At 40.1% G+C, this 12,352-nt stretch overlaps 2 protein-coding genes across 3 annotated transcripts; both read right to left on the minus strand.

The window, feature by feature from the left end:
* Positions 1 to 934: 934 nt before the first annotated feature.
* LOC126616822 (protein PLASTID TRANSCRIPTIONALLY ACTIVE 16, chloroplastic-like) lies at positions 935 to 3,618 on the minus strand. The gene is made up of 5 exons (XM_050284950.1): positions 2,847 to 3,618; positions 2,200 to 2,652; positions 2,025 to 2,093; positions 1,739 to 1,797; positions 935 to 1,648 (listed from the first exon to the last, which is right to left on the minus strand). The coding sequence occupies exons 1-5, from the start codon at positions 3,294 to 3,296 to the stop codon at positions 1,105 to 1,107; spliced, it is 1,575 nt and encodes a 524-aa protein (XP_050140907.1). The 5' UTR covers positions 3,297 to 3,618; the 3' UTR covers positions 935 to 1,104.
* A 2,337-nt stretch (positions 3,619 to 5,955) lies between these two features.
* Positions 5,956 to 10,662, minus strand: LOC126616821 (uncharacterized). 2 transcript variants are annotated; one of them, XM_050284949.1, is made up of 12 exons: positions 10,485 to 10,662; positions 10,291 to 10,380; positions 10,013 to 10,135; positions 9,590 to 9,754; positions 9,421 to 9,501; positions 9,151 to 9,287; positions 8,800 to 8,844; positions 7,724 to 8,494; positions 7,285 to 7,464; positions 7,053 to 7,184; positions 6,767 to 6,868; positions 5,956 to 6,674 (listed from the first exon to the last, which is right to left on the minus strand). In XM_050284949.1, exons 1-12 carry the CDS (start codon positions 10,503 to 10,505, stop codon positions 6,032 to 6,034), a joined length of 2,490 nt encoding a protein of 829 aa, XP_050140906.1. In that variant the 5' UTR covers positions 10,506 to 10,662; the 3' UTR covers positions 5,956 to 6,031. The 2 variants fall into 2 exon arrangements, with proteins under 2 accessions (XP_050140906.1, XP_050140905.1); XM_050284948.1 differs by having other exon boundaries at positions 7,053 to 7,187; positions 10,485 to 10,661.
* Between the last annotated feature and the right edge of the window lie 1,690 nt (positions 10,663 to 12,352).

Genomic DNA, 12,352 nt, shown 5'->3' on the forward strand with positions numbered 1-12,352 from the left:
TGTTTCTGGGGTCTAATCACATTTCATGGTCATCTAAGAAACAAAACATTGTTTCTCGATCATCAACTGAGGCTGAATATCTGACTTTGTCGACTACAGCAACTGAAATCGATATGATCAAACAATTGTTGGCTTTTCTGCATGTTCCAATTTCTGATAAACCTCACCTCTTTTGTGACAACTTATCTGCAATAGCCCTTACTTGCAATCCAATTTAGCATCAACGCACTAAGCACATTGAGATTGATGTGCATTTGGTTCGGGAGAGTGTAGCAAAACAGCAACTGCAGGTGCATTTCGTGTCTTCGAATGAACAATTTGATGATATACTTAAAGGGCTCTTTGCACCACTATTTCAGACACATTGTGCCAATCTCAGGCTCAATTTCTCTTCTCCTGAGCTTGAGGGGGGATATTAGGAGTATTAAGATCCTATGGCTATGGAATTGACATGTGTCAATAGATTACAAAGTTAGTTAAGTTTGTTGTGATTGTAGCTTAGAGTGCAAGCTACTATAGATATTAAATACAGCTTTTAATAAACAGTTGTAACTAACAAGAAAGAATACATTTCCAAAGATCTCTTCTCTCTCTAAAATCTCCCAATCTTCTTCTTCTCTCTCACTCTCTGCATAACAGTTCTTACCAAATCTTTCAATGGTTTACAATCAGCACCAGACGACTGGAAATGTGATCTTAATATATACGTCACCGTATGTATTCCAAGTTTTGAGATTGATCCGGGATCATTTGGTAAGTGTTTTGAATCATTTCGTTATGTTTCACTTTAGTTTTGTGTTTTAAGTGCTTTAAACGGACCGCGTCTGCTTTAAGTTTAGTGTAACTTAGGTCATAAGTTTCTGCAATTAGTTTTTCATATGGTGTTTTTGCAAATGTTCACTTAATTAAGGTTTGGATTATTAAGAAGTCGAAAGAGAGTAATTCATTATTCATTGAGAAAAGACTTTAACCAGTACAAAAATTATTTGCTAGAACTCGTGTAAAATTAAACATCTTCCAAATTTCAATTACACCACAATCTACTACACATTCTTTCACCAAAATAGTCTGAAAAGACTATTACTTGGCAAGTAATTAATCGTCTCACTCATCGTCAACATACACGGTTTCCTGCGTAAACAAGCCCCCGAACACCTTCCTCACTTCTTTCTTCGCATCTGTTTGTTTAGCTTTAGGCTTTGGCTGCTCCTTAGGTTTCAAAGAAGCTGGTTTTGGAGTTGAAACTGGCTTGGAAACTGCTTTCTGCGGAGATAAAGTCCGAGCCTTTGACTGTCCTCTGACGGTCGCAATCTGCACTTTTGATTTTGGCGTCTCTATGGACTTTTGAACTGTATCCACAACTTGTGTGCTAAACTTTTCCCACGACATCCTTGTGCCAATGTTTTTTGCCTTGTTCAAAAGGCCATCTATTGAGGCCCCTGTAGTATCAGCCTTCACTTGAGCATCTTCAGCTAAACTTGAGGCGCGAGCTTCTTGCTCGGTCAGCTTTTTTACCTCTTCTTCAAGTTTCTTCGTCGCCTCAGCTGCTTCGCGGGCTCTCTCAGCAGCTATTATTGCCTCTTCTTCCACCTTTGCCTTCGCAATCATTTCTGCATAAGCTTTCCTTCTTCCATCCTCAGGGATGGTACTATATAAAGCCAGTAAAGCATGCACCACAGTTAGAAAATCTTCCATATAAAGTAATTTTTTGAATAAGAAAACATGACTAGGGTTCTACCCGAAAAGCTGATCTACAGGCCTCATGGGTGCAGATGGATCGGTATATACTTCCACAACCTTGCCAATCATAAAAATAAATAATTTAAATCAATAGGGAAGCCAACAGAAAAATACTATATACTAGTAACCAATCAATGTATGTAATAACTTTGAATATACATATGGGAAGAAAAAAAAGAAGTAATGTTTGATCGATCACATTTATCACAACGGTCAAACCGGCTGAGATAGATAGAGCCCAATTGGCAAAAGATGTGATCTGCAACGTGTTCAGTTTTGTGTACCTTATTTTCCGCCATGGAAGTATTTGAGAAAACATCTGCCACCAGGGCTGCAATCTGAGACTTGGCTACCTAGTTGTGTAATGTTCAATATTATCAGGACAAACTACGAAAGTTTAATGTCAAAAAATAAAAACGAAAGCATAACACTAATATTGCATACATTACATTACATTACTTTGTAGTCGTTTGCACCTCCGCCTCCTTCAGCTGACATAACAATGTTATAAGAGCTCTCCGGCGAAAAATCTTCCGTCAAACTTGTCTTTATAAAGGTGTAGCTAACGTCCATTTCAATGACTTTTTGCAAAAACTCAGCGACTGTCAACAACTGAGTTTGCGAGAAGAGGTTGTTGAAGAATGAAGATATGCCATCTAGTACATTGTTCGTTGATGATCCCACTGAGTTTCCATCATAGATTATCGCCACATGGCCAACGCCGGCCAGTTGGGCAGCTTGAATCACCTGCAAGGCGTCAAATGGGGTGACTTCCGTCGTTGGACCATTCTCGGCAGGGCCAATGGTGACGACTACCTTGCTGGCGTTTCCAATGGCTTTGGCAATGGACTCAGCATCTTGGAAGACGGATTCGACCGCGTTGAGGCGTTTTGATTCTTCATTCGATATGATCTAGTGTACAAAATGCTTGCATAGCGAAAGATAAGTCTTCTACCACTAAAGCAATCGATACGAATAATGTTGATTTCATTGTTTAAGAAGGCGTTATAATTCCCGTCAAAAAAATCATCATGGTTAATTTTAGAAAGTTTGGTACGAAAGTGTTGCAACTGACATTGTTCATAAAATTGGTTTGAGAAGCTAACCTTGTATTTAGAAGCAACTCGAGCCAACTCCTGAGCAGCACCAAGCTCAGGCACACCAGCCCGTACGCTAAAACCTTCACGTAGAAGGGTCTGCGCTATCCGAACCCCAGCCTGCCCGGTTGCGCCAGCAACAAACACAGTTCCAGGGTCCTTTGCTCTTTGGTTCCCGAATGACAGACCTAACGAAGGCCGACTCACAACGGGGACCAAAGACTTTACGTCGGGCATTTTGCCGAAATTAAACCGGAAAGGGCTGGAATTGGTGGAGCCATCAGCTTGTCCTTCGTCCGACACTGAACCATCGTCCCCGGACTTACCAAACCGAAACGCACACAAGGGTCCTGCCCTCTTGGCGAAGACCGAGAGCCTCGGGTTCTTGAGGTTTGTTGCTCTTGATGGATTGGGTGTGGAGGTTAGAAGAAACGAATTGGAAGTGAGAGTTGGAGCCATTGATGCAAAGAGTGGCTCTTTCCCTCACACTTCAGATTTTTTGCATATCCATGACGGGCTCCAGGACAGTACGAGCCTTGGGCAAGAATATTATCTGGATGGGAGGGTATGGGAGCAGGCGAATGAAACGGCGCCACGTGGCACGGTCTATCTACTTGAGGAAAATTGGACACCAAGGATTTTAATGGCGGCCTCCAGAAAATGACATACAGCCATGATATTTCTACATTCCAAAGAAATAATAAGATAGGGATGGCCCGCGGATGCATAGTATGGAATTCAGATCCTCTCCGAATATATCCAGACCCAATGGACCGGAAAATTCTCTCATTGGCGCATTCCACTAGCCCCTACAAAACCAAGCCCTTGAACAACTCGGATCTCTCTCTCTTGAACAGCCCGAATTCCTTAGTCCGTCACCTCCAGACAGAGTCGGAAGGGGATTTGAATTCCATAATATGGTCTAAATAACTCAATGTCCATAATTTTGTCAGTGTCGTTGAAGCACCATAAGAGAGTGTGCAAGCAGAGATCTCGGGAACTTTAATGGCAACACGCCGGTGGGATAGCAAAAACCATGTCTCTCACCGGAGATGCCAACACACGGGTGTGTTTTCCTAGTTACTGAGCAAAATCTCCGGCGAGAGGTTATCTGCTCTTTAACAGAAGTACCAAAAGACTCGAAGCCTAAAGCAAGTAGGTCGATGTAACCCAGGACTAATTCATTGGCAAAACAACCGAAAAGCGACATTCAACGGCACGCCATAAAGGGCATTCAGCCGTGGTAAATTCTAGGGAGTAACAAGGAATCCAAGCTAACAAAACAGAATGGTATTGCAGCATGCACAACCTCACAACAATAATCAAGCCATGCCATACTGGTAACAACTACAAATAGATTAAAATCGACAAAAATCGTATTCAAACAGAGGATTTCAATCAACCATACTCACTAAAAAATCAACGGAAAAATAAAAAAGATGGGAGCTGGAGAACTCCTAAAGAAGCTAGTAAATCAAATAAAGAATATTGAATAACCTGAAAATTTTCTAGGGATGCCACATATTACAACCTATTGAATGGGAGTTTTGCTCGGGACTACCTGCGAAAAGTGAAGGATGGACGGGTGAGGGTGGGAAACCAAAAAGGACAACCCAGAAAAACATATTAACTCAGGGAACACAAAAACAAATTTTCAGTCGAAGCCCACCTAAAACCTAAACACAACCTGGCAAGCAAAATATACTCGCGTACTAGCATGCTCACCGAGATCTTCACTACAAAACAGATGAGCTCTCATCCTTCCTTCCCCTTCCATGAGGGTTGCTATCAGCATCCAAGTCCATAACCATAAGCCGCATCTACTTGTGCTTAAGTCAGACAACACGTTACAAATACAACTCCATGCTTCACATCTCCAACAAAACTCACACTATCAATTTGCTATTTAAATGCTAATTCTTAAGCTTCTTAAGCATAGACTACTAGCATCCACGGTAACAAACTATTTACTTTAGCAACGGAAATCATCTCGCACCCTCAAAGTTAATCATATACCGCAAAACAAATCCTTTTGCAAATGGCGGTAATACATCAAAATAGATGTGTCATTGTAGTTCTGAAAATGAATAGAAATCCATGCCAAGATGCAGAAAATACTTATGACTAACTATTGAAAGGAAATGAGAGTAAAAACTGCAGCCAAAGATTCACATACCATATGTCTAAATGAACAATTAAAATCACAATTTTTCAACAGTACTGCCCAACGACAGAAAAATATTATCCAAGCAACAAATTTTCCTATCAAAATTAAATGCGACTACCATCCCAATCAACCTTATAGCTGGTATCAACATCAGGACCGGACAAATCCAGACCACAGCACCATGGACAATTTTAGATAAATTAGTCCCAGGAACAACTCTCAAGCTGCCAACCTTAAAATTTAAACACATATGAAGTAAGAAAGAAACAACAATATACAAACTAGGAGGGGAAAAGAGAGAGATTATTAGATTGAAAGAGGTAGAAAGAGGATTCCCCTAGAGACACTGAGTTGTTCCTCTAAAAAAGCCCATAAAGGCATAGAAAAGCTTACCTGAATCAATGGTCAAAATGTGAATCTGCACATGATCTGCTCAAGTAGTTCACACCTAGTTGACATAAATTTCATCTACCAATTAACCAGGAAGCTAGTTTTAGTAAATGCTCATCAATGAAACAGACAAGACCTTCAGGTTCTTTACGTTGTAAGAAACAAATAATGTAAACCAATCATACTGCCAGAACAAATTCTACCCAAAATTATAACCAACTTTGCACATCAAACAAGCTAACAATGCCCAAATACAAAATTTAATCAAGTGTTCGACAATTAAAAAAACTAGAACTAAAACCCAATTCAAAATCAAAATCAGACAAAAGCCAATACTCCATATCCATATGATGATGACATCCTATAAAACAACAAAGCATATACACAATTCACAAAAGACAACCATTACCAGAAAATCTAGCAGCAAGGTCTGCATAAAATTGAACTCAAGGGAATAGCTCAGGAAATCCTCATTTATCCACTTAAACTGCCAGCAGTAAACACAGATTACATTAAACAGTAATAAAAACATAGAAATACTCGCATTCAAACAAATTATACTCATACCAAATCTGAAATGTTATTGCTTAATATAATTGAAAAGTTTAAACATCAGTATCCAAACACAGCAACAAATTTAATGACTAATGCCCTTTTTTGCTTTAAGTGATTCGAGAGCCTTCTTTCGTAACTCAATCTCAAGTTTCTTCTGAATAGCCTCCGTCTCTTCATTGTCACTTGAATGAAGCTCCCTCCTGCCTACATGTTCACAATCTGAAGCAGAAGCACCACTGTAATTCTTCCCTTTCAGCTTCTCTGCACGACGTTCTTCTTTTCTGTGACGTCTCTCCTCGCGTCTTCGGCGCTTCTTCTCCTTCCTTGATCTCTTTTCCTCTTTCCTTCTCCTTTTAGCATCCTTCCTCTCGTCTATTTCAGAATCATTGCTGTAATCGTCCTCTGAAGTAACTTCTTGCCTCTCTGATCTCTTATTCTTTCTTTTTCCCTTATCCCCACCTCTGTGTTTTTCACTTTCCTCGGAACCAGATTCAACAGTACCACTTCGATTACCATGATCAACCTTTTCAACTGATGAATGCACAGATCCAGGTTTACGATGCCTATCACTGTCCTTGGAATTTTTTGAATGAGAGCGGTTCTTTTCATCAGACTTTCTACCATCATCGGGATTTTGCGTCTCACCATGTAGAGAGTCCTTATATATGGTCGGAGACTGTTGTTGATCAGGACTTTCAGGAACCCCCCTCCCAGAAGATTTCCCACTGTCAGGAGTGTAACCATGTCAGACCTACAAATTAAGTGCATCCAAGTAAAATCATATATGCATTATAAAATGTGTTGCAGGCATATTTACCTCTTCATCTCCTGCTCTTTGTTTCTGGAGTCCTTATTACCCAGGCGATTCTTAGAGTACTCTTCCTTGTTACGAACCTTAGCAGGAGAAACTTTCGGCTTACTGATACCACACCACAAAATCCAAAATTAGTAAAGATAAATTGAAAGAATGAAAATATTCTAATGCTATGATAATTTATTTATTTTGAATTGAATAATACCATGATAAATGATAACAAAGAGTATATCACGATATTCTGATAAATTTTCAAATTCAAATGAACCTAGTATAGTTCAGTTCTTACTCTTCACTTGTGTCTGGACTTCCACGACGAAGTTGTTGTTCTCTTAGTTTCCTTGGAGGACTTGAGCTAACATTACGTGTCATTTGCTCCCTTGGTCGTCTAACTGGACTCTCATCTGGGCTAGACAAACTTCTTCTAATGCAGCATGAAATAGTAAGTACAAAACTAACAAAATAATCAAAGACTAACGTTGTGAGATCATATGAATCAAATAAGCAGCCAAAATGTATACCTCCTTTCTTCACTAGAACTTCTTACGCCTGGTGGAGATTCTGAGAGTATGCGAGACCTCTCTGGTGATGGCAAGAAATCTGTTTCTCTTTTACGCGAATCATTCCCATTCTTTAATTCCCTCTGCAATGACCCATGCGAGCTAGACCGGTGTGGCACGGAAGAAGTTTTTTCAAGGGACCTGTAAACACTGGTTTTTATAAAATCGCTGTTTTTCTCAACATGCCTTATAAAAAAATATCTAAACAGGTAGCTAAGAACTAATTGACAATATGCAACAGAAGTCCCTACAAGGAAAGCTCTCGATAACTTAATCTCACAAAATGAGTACCACTACAGAACTTCTAATGAGCTTAAATCTGGCATGCAATGCACCAAACATAAGCCTATGGGTCAGGAAAAAAAAAACAGAATTCTTAAAAAAACAGACTTATATAAACCTGGTTCTTTCTTGAGGAGATTGTGAGGGAGATCTTTGAAGCTTTGATGTTCTCCTGATTGGCGAAGGGGAATCATGCTGAATAGGAGATGAACTTTGATCATGTGGAGACGGAGACCTATGCGGAGGAGTTGGTGACCTCCTGCTACGAACTGGTGACCTATGCTGCAAGGGAGACACATACCGATCCCGTGTATTCAATGGGGATCTTCGATACGACTGTCGTACAGGTGAGGGTGATCTGCGACGCACAGGTGAGCGAGATCTGCAACGTCGCAAAGGAGAGGGCGACCTGCGACGCCGCACAGGTGAGGGTGATCTGGGACGCCGGACAGGCGAGGGTGATCTGCGGCGCCGGACAGGGGAGGGTGATCTGCGGCGCCGGACAGGGGAGGGTGATCTGCGGCGTCGGACAGGGGAGGGTGATCTGCGACGCCGGACAGGGGAGGGTGATCTGCGGCGCCGCACAGGGGAGGGTGATCTGCGGCGCCGGACAGGTGAGGGTGATCTGCGGTGCCTGACAAGTGAGGGTCTACGCCAATATGGAGAACGTACTCTACGCCGATACGGAGAGGGTGATCTTTGTTGGGAATTTGATCTAGATCTTTGCCTGGAATAAGGTGATCTTCTTCTTGGGGAGATTGAACCCTCAGGTGAATGCCTCCGAACAGTTGTAATAGGCCGTCTTGGTGGAGAGCGATCACTTTCAGAAGAAATGGATCGTCTCGATGCTTTTGGCGACTTGGAAATACTTCGTGATCGGTGTCTTTCACTAAATAATTATAATTATTGTGAGACGCAAAAAAGCCAAGAAATCGAAATTGAATTATCAATGTATACATGAGAAACTCTTGATAAATGGAATATCTAAAAAAAATGTTAGTCTAGTTAAGAAATGAAAATCAAAACGGGAAATTTAAACCAACAAACAACAACAACAAAGCCTTTTCCCACTAAGTGAGGTCGGCTAGGGAAATTTAAACCAGAAGAGAATAAATTACAAGAGTTTTATTTGCTTATAGCAACCAAGCAGTATATTTAAGATTAATGACGGAAGATGATAGTCAAGATAATCACCGAGGAGACAAAGATGAATTTTCTGAATTTGGAGATCTGGAAACCCTGCAGGAGATTACACATATAATCTTTAGAACGACTATGGGTTCTACACAATAAAATTAACAAAAGAAGTGAGAGAACTTTCACATCGAATTGTGTAGACAACAAAACAATATGGCTACAGTATTCCATATAGTTGAAGAACAAGGAAGCATAGTATGATTAGACAAATGGTTACTAGTACCGAAAAGAAACAATTCAACAATTCCCATGCACAGAAAAGTCTGTCAAGCATAAGTGCAAAGCATAGTTATACAGCACACGTAACAACAACACTAATGAATGGTAAAACAATTCCAAATTTCTTACTTGTTCCTTGCCTTCACACCATTCCTCTTTTCAGCTCCTCTTTCATCCTCATAACGATCATTTGAATCCCTTGGTGACATATGCTTTGTGTTTGGCTCCAATGCAGCATTGTTAGCTTTCTTACCAGCCCCTCCTTCCTACAGTAGTTTGAGGAAAAGGAATGAACCCAAATAATTGCAGAAGCTAGCTGAATGCATGAAAACACAAACAGAAGTTAAAACAAAACGACCCAGCTCTAGAGAATGGAACTCCAGCATGAAATATTATTACCATCTTCAACATCTCTTGTTGATCTATCCTCTCCTTCTCTTTCTTTTTCTGAATTTCGTTTGCAAACCTGTCTGCCTCCTCCTGCAAGAATCCATAACACAATATCATTAATAAAGCTGTATCATCTCAACAGACTTGGAACACGATTTGACACTGAAAATATAATAACCTTCTTTTTCCGTGCTTCTTCTTGTTTGGCATCCAAAAATTGTTGAGGTACACCGCTAGCATTGTTTTGCGCACTGATAAGCAGCGTCCAAAGCTCTTTCATAAACTTCACAGTATTTTTCTCCATAAATCCGGTAAGCGATATTTGAATTTCCTTCCCATTCACCTACAAATTGTAGCAAACATATGCAGTTCAAACAACATAACTATTAACCACAAATGCACAGACCCAGGGATCTCATACCAACAAATCTTACCAATAAATAATCAAAATGAACACAAGTTGACATCTAGGTGAAGGGCCATGACAACATTTATCACTATGGGAAATCATATAGCTCACCCTCATTATTAACTAGACATACTTATGCACTAACGAAAAGCCATAATTAACAGTAAACCTACCAGCTAAGCAATAAATTACCTTTCCTTCCAAAAGACCATAAATAAAGTTGATAAGAACTTCATCTTCAAACCCAAGAAGCTCCGTTGCCCGATTAGCAATCCACGGGCGCATAACATCCATACTCACCTTCGACATATCGACCTACAACACATAATTCATCCACAATTAACCACACCAGTTGGTCAAGCCCGATTTCGACAACTCTTAAGCAATACCCAATTCTCAAAAATTAACAAAATTTATATGCAAATTCAAATTTCGATTATATTCGAACAAAAAAAAATTAAGAGACTAACCAAATGTTCCAATTCAGGTGCAAATTTCTGAGATTTCAGTAGCTTGGCTTGCTTATTGGAAAACCTAGTGTCCTGATCGGCGGACGTACCCTGAACAAACACAATCCAAATAAATCAATCAGCAAAATTAGAGCTTCTGAATTAGAAGATCTGGGTTAGTTAATTGAGTCGAAATCCGATACAATTCGACTTACCCTGAAGAACCCACCAGACATTTTCAGGGTCTGCGACAATGAAAGCTGAAGGCTTTCTGTGAAGATTGAGGGGAGAGAGAAAGATGGTAGCAGAGCGGCCGGTGTGTAGTTGAGCTTTACGCCATGTTTGTGGGTAGTGGGGGAACTTATTCTCACGGTTGGGAATAGGGTCGGTACGAGAGACTCGAGAGAGACCTCATAAATTGGGAGACTGTATTGGGCCAACGGCCCAAATTGAGAAAGTTGGGAGAAAGTATACCATTACCAATGCTTCTAACTGTAGAAATGATTTCTGAATTTTATCCGTAATTTAATTTGAGTTCTTATGTATTAGGTTTTTTTTAAGACTTCGAATTTAATAATGTGTTGTACCATGGCGTTTTTCATTAATGCCGTCTATTTTTTTATTAAATTTAGGTGTATATTAAGAACTCAACTAGCCACGAGTTCAAAGAAGTATCATTCTTCTTTTATTAGGGACTCAGGGCTTAACACAGTCTCTTTTCTCTCTCAATTTGTCCAACCCCATTATAAAGAGTATCCATTGTCCTTATATAAGCCCTCAAAGAGCCCTAAGTTCCTGAGCTCAAACCTTTCACCGCCTTTACATTTAACGCGCTGAATACGTAAACCTAATATGCTAGATGCCCTTTCGTTCTTTGGCCAGCACATGGCAACGAAGTGAAATCTGTTCAGATTCACTTGCATGCTTTCTTGGGACCACTCATGTCGAACGCCTTGCTCAAATATGAAGTTGGTGGGAACCCACACCTAAATGACCTATCTGTCAGCCTTTATGTCCTTTCATAGGCTTTTGTTCTCTTGGATAGCCTCCATATATCCTGGAGTTGATTTCTAAGTAGGCATGTCTCTCTATTCCTAGGACCTCATGTATGTACACCACCTTGCCCTTGGCGGTCAAAAGGTACTTTATGGGAAGCACTTGGCCTTGTTGTTGATAGACAATTTAGAATGTTAGCGGTCTTCTATAGGCCTCAAGATCGTCCTCTCAATCTTGTCGAGCATTGTCTTCCTTTGGGCATGTGTGTCCTTGGGCCGGTGTTCCTTGGACTCTTGGGGTTGAAAAGGACCCTGCATTAACATATTATGAAGTATAACTAACATGTGAAAAGATAATGAGATATGGAATTATATGATATATGGTTTTATATAAGTACTCTATTTTCTAGAGTGTGTCAAACGGCATCGCTTGGGTGATATATTATATATTATACTCATTGGGCGATAGTGGTTGTTTGACAAAACTAGGGCTAGACGAGATGGTATTGTGTTAGATGTGGGATTTGAGAGTTCTACTATTTTATGTACACCTATAAGGATTTTTGGTTATTTGTATAAGATTTTTTTTTATATATTTTTGTTTTCTTTTCAATCTCGTATTTCATTTATTTTTGTTTTTATTTTACTTTTTATTTGCGAACTGGATGCGGGTTATATTTTTCACCGATTTTGGATCCAGAGCGTGACGATATTGAAGACACAATGATGAAGGACATTGTCTTATTTTGCCCCTCTGGTAGATCCCTCAATTGGTTTTACCATCTGCAACTCGAGACAGTAGATTCCTTCTTTGTTGCCTCACATATCTTCCAGAGTTATATGTAGACAACTTATACCCCATTCGTTAGTAGCGAGACAAATAATTGCGTTCAATATGTAAAGCGCTTCAGCCACGAGTACTCTCGGAAGCAGATGACAAGAAAGCCCTCAAAGCATTCACGACGGGCATGAGGTACCTCACTCACTATAGTTTTCAAATGATGCTCCATTGTTTTATAATACCTCATGCATTGGAGGATACCTTCTCTCTTTGTGTGATCGGTGAAGTTATCATGGCAATAGGAGAG

Source organism: Malus sylvestris, chromosome 3 (genome assembly GCF_916048215.2).
Source record: "Malus sylvestris chromosome 3, drMalSylv7.2, whole genome shotgun sequence".
In the NCBI taxonomy this organism is placed as follows: domain Eukaryota; kingdom Viridiplantae; phylum Streptophyta; class Magnoliopsida; order Rosales; family Rosaceae; genus Malus; species Malus sylvestris.

What these genes read in the sequence shown, in the direction of transcription:
- LOC126616821 (XM_050284948.1), bottom strand. Translation starts at nt 10,505, where the DNA reads ATGTCTGGTGGGTTCTTCAGG. An exon ending in AAGAAGCACGGAAAAAGAAG is followed by an intron (nt 9,502 to 9,589) that starts GTTATTATATTT and finishes GGATTCTTGCAG; the next exon opens with GAGGAGGCAGACAGGTTTGC. An exon ending in AATTCATCTTTGTCTCCTCG is followed by an intron (nt 8,495 to 8,799) that starts GTGATTATCTTG and finishes ATAATTATTTAG; the next exon opens with TGAAAGACACCGATCACGAA.
- LOC126616822 (XM_050284950.1), bottom strand. Translation starts at nt 3,296, where the DNA reads ATGGCTCCAACTCTCACTTCCAATTCGTTTCTTCTAACCTCCACACCC. An exon ending in GAGGTGCAAACGACTACAAA is followed by an intron (nt 2,094 to 2,199) that starts GTAATGTAATGT and finishes TTACACAACTAG; the next exon opens with GTAGCCAAGTCTCAGATTGC. An exon ending in CTTCCATGGCGGAAAATAAG is followed by an intron (nt 1,798 to 2,024) that starts GTACACAAAACT and finishes ATGATTGGCAAG; the next exon opens with GTTGTGGAAGTATATACCGA.